This window comes from Rosa chinensis, chromosome 2 (genome assembly GCF_002994745.2).
Source record: "Rosa chinensis cultivar Old Blush chromosome 2, RchiOBHm-V2, whole genome shotgun sequence".
Taxonomy (NCBI): domain Eukaryota; kingdom Viridiplantae; phylum Streptophyta; class Magnoliopsida; order Rosales; family Rosaceae; genus Rosa; species Rosa chinensis.
The window spans coordinates 85967089-85976096 of NC_037089.1; the positions used below are offsets into that span (position 1 = coordinate 85967089).

The window sequence follows — 9008 nt, forward strand, 5'->3', positions numbered from 1 at the left end:
AGAGACCAAAGAACAATTATTCAGAATTCTTGACTCCATTCAATCATCTTCATCCTCTCCAAAATCCATTTTTCTCTCTAGAGAAGACACCACCATTTCCACCACAAAAACCACCATATCCACTTCTAAAACCTCCATTTCCACCACTACAACCTTCATTTCCTCCACAATTCAACACCACAACTCATCTTAGAGATCCCAAATTTCACTATTCTTACCAATATCAAGAGCTTAGAGCAAGGAGAAGGAGGTGACTACCACCACATCATGTTCTTGGAGACCCATCTCCACCACCTCTTCCGGCATCATCAATAGTCACCCTTTACTCTCTATCTCTTTATGATTTGATGTTTAATAGAATGTTGAAGCTTGTGTATCTAGCTATGTGTGAGTAGTGAACTAGTTGGGGCTAGGGTTGAAAGCCCTAGCCAAACTTGCTTGGATTGATGCTTTTGTTTATAAATTGATGCAAATTCATGTAGTCATTCTTACATGCTAAGTCAATAGTTGAATGCATTACTTAGACCTAATCAATTTGAGTTATGTGTTTGCCATGACATGAAGTTTTTCCTAGAGATTGATTACCTCTAGGCAAAAAGGGAGCATGAAAGCACATCATGTGTGCATGTGAGGGTAGTGAGCTAAAATCACCTAGAGATAGGATTGGTTTTGCTTGCTTGGTTACCTAAACTCTAAGCTTTATGCATTTAGGGGCAAATGATTGAGACCTATCCGGTAATTGACTTTGTCTCTAGGTAGTTAGCTCTAGACTTATCCGGTTAGAGTTAATAAAATGAAAGAGGTTTAAGCCTTAGTAGTCCTATCCGGATGCTAAGAGGGTAGTTGGATAATTAGCTTTGCATCATTCATATTCAATTGCTTTAATGCTTGCAAGGGAGGCAAAAGGTGAAACCCGATGCCCTAACTCCCATCCATTTGATAACAACTTGTTTTGTTTAGGTTAGTTTATATTACTTGCTTTCATTGTTTCAATTTGAATAGAAACCAATCTCAAAATCAAAATCAAATCTCTACACACCATCTTGCACATACTCACCATGAACTTTGGTTCACTTGTGAGCCTTTGTTTGTGATTGTACATTTGCATATTCTTCTAGTTTTTCCTTAGGTTTTCCCTAGCTAGGAAAGGATTTACCAATTCTCGTGGGTTCGACATCCTTACTTAATCCCCTATTCTATAACTTGTACCTCTTGCACTTGAGGGTGGCTTTAATGCTAACATCCCGCAACTGGCTTTTTGAATGAGGTTGTGCAAGTACCAATACTTAATTGCTTCCATGGCTTGAAGGCTCTTCTTGCAATGGTGGAGTGGTCCTATTGAAACTAATCTTGGAACGAACTCCATTTCATTAACCTTCTTTATACGGTCAGGAATTCTGAAAATACAAGTGTGAGTCGGTGATGGATTTCTGAACATGGCTTCAATATTGGAGAGCACTTTCTCTTCCAGATTCCCCTTCCCTTTCACATTTCGGTTTGTTGCTATAACACCCTCTTCCTCTTCTCTAATCTCGATCGAGCCTCTCTCCGTCATCATGCTCAAAGTACCTAGTCAAAATTAATCTTTTTTTTTATTAGAAGATTGCTACCATAATATTTTTCAATATTAATTAATAATGAAACCAGATGCACATCTTTTACGTGTTGTGTGTGTGTGATATATAATTATATATATAATCCAAAAAGAGGTTATATATATAATCGGATTCGTGAAGTCCACAAAAAGATAGCCATTGGAATGATGAGCAATCCCTTCCAAGGAGCATATTTACAATCTATGGTAGAGGGCATGAAAATAAAACCGCCGGAGATAGCGGAGCACAAGGAATGATCGATCTGAGGTATAAAGGAAAAGCAGATCTTGTAACCAAAAAAAAAATGCAGATCTGGAAAAAGATGGGTTGGGTAGAGAGAAACCAACAGAAAAAATAAATAAACCTGAAAGAAAAACAAACGAAAGGGAAAACAGAGGCAAAGAGCCTCTGATCTAGACCAGAACCACTACACCAATTTTTCAATCAGACGACAGTTTTTCACTGTCGTCTGATTATAGAGTTTGCTGTTGTCTATCTCAATGCCGTCTGATACATAATCAGACAATACCAAAAAACTGTCGTCTGATAAAGTTTACTACAACAGCAACTACTATATTGTCTGTTGTCTGAATACCACAAAGAACAACAGCAATAATACCAAAAAACTGTCGTCTGATAAAGTTTACTACAATAGCGACTACTATATTGTCTGTTGTCTGAATACCACGAAGAACAACAGCAATTGGCAACTTAACTGTTGTGCAAAGTAATTTCAATTGACAGACCCTAGAAGAATATGGACGTGTAATCAAAATTTAGAGAACATTGATTTGTAAAAAACTGTTGTCTGAAGGAAGCTTGTACATCTGCAAAGTAATTGAATACTATTGACTGACTTTGAACAAGACAAGAGCAAAACTATTAAAGCCATTGTGTATCATTGCTTCATACTATTGTATCCTAAAATAAACTGTTGTCTGAGATTTTGTTGAACTACAGCTTTCTTGCTTCATGGATCCTTAAAGTCTCTTTTCAACCATATGGCCTCCCAAGATGCTGTACTAGTTGATCAATTCATACAATTGTAGCTTTTCAATTCTCTGTGGTCTTCGTTTTCATCAGACAATAGAACATATTATTATTTTTTGTGTTATATCTTGTTAGACAACTGAATATGTCTAATAACTATTGTAGATAGATGATTCAGACAACAGATTTTTCTTTCTTTTTTCATCATGTTCATTTGTTAGACAATGGTTTGCTGTTGGTTTTGAATTGTCTGAGATATAAGAGAAGACATACATTCTGTACAATTGAACACATCCTTGATTCCAAAAGCCATTTCATTCATCAGCAATATTCATCCAGACATTTACATAAGAATTAACATTGCCTAAGTGGCTATAACTGCATATAGCCGGAAAACATAAACACGTCCACATTGCATTAACCATGCCTATAACTAAAGCAAAAACTAAAACTAGCTAGCAGGAGGCTCATGAAAATACCAAAACAAAAATGCCTTCAACTGCGCATTAACCATGCCTAAAACTAAAACTAGCTAGCAGGAGGCTCATCAAAATACCAAAACAAAAATGCCTTCAACTGCGCATTAACCATGCCTATAACTAAAGCAAAAACTAAAACCAGCTAGCAGGAGGCAGGTGATCAAAATACCAAAATAAGAGCCCTGCCTTGAACAACCATCACAGCAATGCAATATGATACTTCATCACAAACTTAGCCCACTCTGACCTCACAACATCAACATCCTTTTGGGTGTAGAACAATTCGGATCGTCGCTGCCACTGAAACAAATGATCATTGTTAACAAAGACAGATACGGAACTGATGACATATCATAAACATGCATCTCTAGAATAACATATAAACTTACATCTGCAATTAATGCATTTTAAGGGATTCATATGCATTCATTTTACGAAGTTATCTGCTAGGGGCCTAAAAAATCCCTTTGTAGCCTGGAGAACGAATCTAGAATATCATATTTGAATCAGAATATTAGAGAGAAACTCTCAATCTATCTTCTGTTTTCTTAACTTTCGCTTTAGATTCAAGGTCCTTACAGAGAGGGCTCTCTACGACCCTTGGTTTTTACCAGGCATTGGTTCTCTTGCTTGCTTCCGCTACATTAGGAATATAACAAGCGGAAGCGGGTCACATCTTTGACAAAAAAATATCCAAGGTTGATAAACTACATTCCTACCTTTGTTGTTTTAGACGTCCTCTGTTATAAGGTAGTAAAATTATCATATGCGTAATTCGATCTGGGGAAAAACATCCCAACTTTAACAACAAAAACAAAGATAATAGTTGAAAAAGAGAGAGATACTGTTAATAAACTAGTTTACTAGCTAACCTCCTCACGCAGAAGTCCAGGAACCAGGGCACATACCTCAAAGCAGTCGCTCTGTAGTCAAATTTGAACTTATTCATGAGAAATAATCAAACCAATATCTTCAAGTCCCAAGAGAAAGATGATAGAAACTTACAAATCGTTTCACGTTAATTTTCACCCAATCTGCTGGCTGTCCAATATCGAATACAGTCATATCTAACCTATAAACAAAGAAAAATAAACATTGAGCTCTAACAAGAGAAAAGGTACTTATTAGTTATTATAACTATTACTATTTTGTTGTTATTATATATGAACAAAACCAATGACGCCTGAGGAAACGTAGTAACCGTGGCTTTGTCGCTTTCATGTCAGTAATCTGGGCAGCACAATCCCCAGGAGATAGCTTTTTCCGCTTTAACAAACCTGCGTAGAGAAACCAATTTTCAAAAAAGAGAAGACCAATACTGCAGCAAAATGTGGTCAAAGTATTACACTCATGATACCAGAGCTCTTGAGCTGCTTGTCGCTTTTTGGCATAGTACTCAAATGCTTCTCCTAACATACAAGCAAAAGAAAAAATGATTACCAGGAAAGGAAAAAGGAAAACAGAATATAAATTTATATATATATATATATATCATCAAAATTCTCCAGGCCTTGGTATTTGCATCACCAACCTCGCCATTTCCAAAAAGGCATTGAGAGTGCCAACCCTGCATGGCACGAGCTGCACTGCTGCAGCATCCCTTAGTGTCCTGCCTGATCCACAAGTTTGACTACCATCAGCCTGCATTATAAATCCAAATGATCATTTAATCAAAAACAAATAAAAATAAACCAGAGACAATCAGGTACAGTTCCAATAACTAAGTACTACTGATTTAACACTGAGCATTGCTTTAATCATCTTATACACCCTAGTAAATAACAAACATATACACCCTAGAAGGGGCAGAGGCAGAAAAAAGAGCACACGTTTTATAACTGTAGAGAAAAAACCATCAATCTTCTTGAAGCACTGAAAACAATATTAGCATCATAAAAAATTAGCTAACTTTTATTACCCGAATCTCAACTCTAGAAGGTTCAGGAAGAGCAAGCTCACTGCCATGCCATCTATGCTTTTCAAACTCAAGTAATGCCTGAAAAAAAAATGGTAATTGGGACTCAAGATCCATACAGCAAGGCATACAGTAACCAAAACATAATAAATAGAGCATAACCTTCTCGTAGAAAATCCGAAAAGTCCAAGAGACAATAGTACAAGTCCTGTGCAGCATGAGAATCTACCCCTAAAACCCAAACAAATACCACAAAATTAAACCAAAAACTGAAACACAGATAGGGAATTGGCGATGAGATAAAACCCCGAAATCCCTCAAAACCACCAAGTCGAAGCTTTTGATTGAAAAAGTAGATCAGGTAAACACAAACACAGAGAGAGAGAGAGAGAGAGAGGCCGGAGTACCTGAGAGAGGACGGAAAGAAGCGGTTTGTGTAGGTTTGGCTATCTTCTTCTTCGCTCTAGTGGTTCTTCCTCAAATCTGAAAGGAATTTAAAAAAAAAATCAGAAACAATCCTCAATTGTAATTGGGAGAGACATATTTACTCACCTAATGACCGGATTATTGGCTGCCTTTACACTGATGGCTTCATACTTTTCAATCATGTTCAGTGTATAGTTTATACTTAACTATAAAATAGTTTATACTTTCCAATCATGTTCAAAGAATTTTAGCATCCATACAACATAATTATACACAAGAACTGGTAAAGTCATAATCATAAACACCCATACACAGTCAGAAGCAAATACTTCAAGTTCAAAGAATCAAAACTCAACCAAGCACACACAAGTTTAGACGTTTAGTTACCTAATCAAAGACCTCGATCACCTGTCTGCCTCAGGATAAACTGATAAACCCTTAACTCAAATCCATGGTCAATACCTTCAAGCTTCAAAGGACTTTCCTACCAAAACACATATTAACATATATGTTAGATAACCACGATCAATTTCAACCATGAAATTAACATAATCAACAACAGAATCCATTTTTTTCATACAGATTAGGGCAAAAGGAGTAACAAGAGAACAAAACTAAAAAGAAAATGATTTTACCTAATTATTTGTGCTTGAAAACACCACTTGAACACCGTATAAGCCTCCGAGCAACCACGTGAACCAAGCAACTGATCGAACGATATCTGGGTTGGTCGAACGATTTGGGGATTTCAAAATCAAACAATATCTGGGATTGGATTGGGGCTGGGGTTCGCATCAATGTTAGTGAGGTTCTGATCGATTGTTGTTTTTGGGATTGGATTGGGGCTGGGGTAGTTCTGAGAGGAACTGAGGAACGGCGTACAAGAGAGGGATGAGACTCGAGAGAGAGAGGCGCTGCAGGCAGAAGTCGCAAATGACCTAATCGGATAGAAAAATTTGGGGATTTCAAAAATCAAACGATACTGGTTGAAATTTATGTTAGTGAGGTTTGCATCTTGCTTAGATTGTGTTTTTGGGACTGGAATTAGGGGTGGAATCAACAAATTGGGGCTGGGTTCTGAGAGAAAGAGAGGCTGAGAGAATGCCAGAATGATGTCGCGAGAGAGGGAGAGAGAGAGGGTCGAGAGGCTGCTTTCGGGAATGAGATCCCTAACGGACCCCCTTAGGGTTTTCCCACTTTCGACTCAGATCCAATGGCTGAAACTGATTGTTGATATACATCAACGGTTAATAACACACCTACTAATTAAAATAATAAAAAATAGTTAAAATCTATCCTATTCGGTAATAGTTAAAAAATAGTTAATAACACACCCTAGTAAAGAGCACACGGTTGGTTCCGGCAGGTTCGGCATTTCAAGCCAGCCCTACAAAATATGGCTTAATGGTATATATTAATAGGCATATAAGGATTATATGTGATCCAAAAATTCTGAAATAGAAATTGACCAATCTGAAAATTCTCATATGTTTATATAACATTTATAGGTATTGTGTAAAAAAATTAGGCCGATCTGCCATGCATAAGGCGCCCAACGTAGCGGTCAACGCTTTGCACAAGCAAACTTCCATAAGGGGAGCGGCACCATGCGCGGACAAACGTTGCGGAATTTTGACATCCATAAGTAGACCCCCTACCCATGAGAGTGTGGGAGCTGAAAGATCAAAAAAAGTGAATTGCCAAGGACCGGTTAAGAGCATATTTGTTTTATGTTCTATTTAGGGTATTGAGTTGACCGGGTAGATCGAGGTCCAACCGAATGCGGAAATTGTTGAAATTTCTACCACTAACATATATTCATATGCAAACAACATCCAGCGGTTCATTTTAAAAAATTACATTTCGTCCCCCATTTTGCTCATGGAGGATAACAAGCCTAATAAACTAGTTATACATTACAAGACATATAAGGATTATATGTGATCCAAAAATTCTGAAATGGAAATTGACCAATCTGAAAATTCTCATATGTTTATATAACATTGATAGGTATTGTGTAAAAAAATTAGGCCGATTCGCCGTGAATAAGTCACCTAACGGAGCGGTCAACGCTTTGAATAAGCCACGTAACCAAGGGGGGCGGCACCATGCGCGGAAAAAAGTGATAGGAAAATTCTTATATGTTTATACAATAGTGATAGGTATTGTGTAAAGAAATTAGGCCGATCCGCCGTGAATAAGCCACGTAACGGAGCGGTCAACGCTTTGCACAAGCAAACTTCCCTAAGGGGAGCGGCACCATGCGCGGACAAACGTTGCGGAATTTTGACATCCGTAAGTAGACCCCCTACCCATGAGAGTGTGGGAGCTGAAAGATCAAAAAAAGTGAATTGCCAAGGACCGGTTAAGAGCATATTTAATTTATGTTCTATTTAGGGTATTGAGTTGACCGGGTAGATCGAGGTCCAACCGAATGCGGAAATTGTTGAAATTTCTACCACAAACATATATTCATATACAAACAACATCCAGCGGTTCATTTTAAAAAATTCCATTTCGTCTCCCATTTTGCTCATGGAGGGTAACAAGCCTAATAAACTAGTTATACATTACAAGACATATAAGGATTATATGTGATCCAAAAATTCTGAAATGGAAATTGACCAATCTGAAAATTCTCATATGTTTATATAACATTGATAGGTATTGTGTAAAAAAATTAGGCCGATCCGCCTTGAATAAGCCACCTAACGGAGCGGTCAACACTTTGCACAAGCAAACTTCCCTAAGGGGAGCGGCACCAAGCGCGGATAAAAGTTGCGGAATTTTGACATCCGTAAGTAGACCCCCTTACCCATGAGAGTGTGGGAGCTGAAAGATCAAAAAAAAGTGAATTGCCAAGGACCGGTTAAGAGCATGTTTGTTTTATGTTCTATTTAGGGTATTGAGTTGACCGGGTAGATCGAGGTCCAACTGAATGCGGAAATTGTTGAAATTTCTACCACTAACATATATTCATATGCAAACAACATCCAGCGGTTTATTTTAAAAAATTCCATTTCATCCCCTATTTTGCTCATGGAGGGTAACAAGCCTAATAAACTAGTTATACATTACAATACATATAAGAATTATGTGCGATCCAAAAATTTTGAAATGAAAATCGATCAATCGGAAAATTCTTATATGTTTATACAATAGTGATAGGTATTGTGTAAAGAAATTAGGCCGATCCGCCGTGAATAAGCCACGTAACGGAGCGGTCAACGCTTTGCACAAGCAAACTTCCCTAAGGGGAGCGGCACCATGCGCGGACAAACGTTGCGGAATTTTGACATCCATAAGTAGACCCCCTACCCATGAGAGTGTGGGAGCTGAAAGATCGAAAAAATTGAATTGCCAAGGACCGGTTAAGAGCATATTTGTTTTATATTCTATTTAGGGTATTGAGTTGACCGGATAGATCGAGGTCCAAAAGAAGGAGAAAATTGCTGAAATTTCTACCACTAATATATATTCATATGCAAATAACATCCAGCGGTGCATTTTAAAAAATTCAATTTCATCCCCCATTTTGCTCATGGAGTGTAACAAGCCTAATAAACTAGTTATACTACATTACAAGACATATAAGGATTATGT

The 9008-nt window shown here is 37.6% G+C and overlaps 1 protein-coding gene across 1 annotated transcript; it reads right to left on the reverse strand.

The window, feature by feature from the left end:
- Positions 1 to 3112: 3112 nt before the first annotated feature.
- LOC112183411 (AT-rich interactive domain-containing protein 3-like) lies at positions 3113 to 5212 on the reverse strand. Its single transcript, XM_024321784.2, has 9 exons — positions 5142 to 5212; positions 4983 to 5060; positions 4596 to 4705; positions 4422 to 4473; positions 4266 to 4341; positions 4070 to 4136; positions 3937 to 3987; positions 3784 to 3844; positions 3113 to 3364 (listed from the first exon to the last, which is right to left on the reverse strand). The coding sequence occupies exons 3-8, from the start codon at positions 4635 to 4637 to the stop codon at positions 3827 to 3829; spliced, it is 306 nt and encodes a 101-aa protein (XP_024177552.1). The 5' UTR covers positions 4638 to 4705; positions 4983 to 5060; positions 5142 to 5212; the 3' UTR covers positions 3113 to 3364; positions 3784 to 3826.
- Between the last annotated feature and the right edge of the window lie 3796 nt (positions 5213 to 9008).

Bases quoted from the DNA above. Each gene is read 5' to 3' on its own strand.
- LOC112183411 (XM_024321784.2), bottom strand. From the start codon at position 4,637: ATGCAGGGTTGGCACTCTCAATGCCTTTTTGGAAATGGCGAG. The intron at 4,474-4,595 runs GTTGGTGATGCA...CTTGTATGTTAG, and splicing joins GCCTTTTTGGAAATGGCGAG to GAGAAGCATTTGAGTACTAT. The intron at 4,342-4,421 runs GTATCATGAGTG...TTCTCTACGCAG, and splicing joins CAAGCAGCTCAAGAGCTCTG to GTTTGTTAAAGCGGAAAAAG.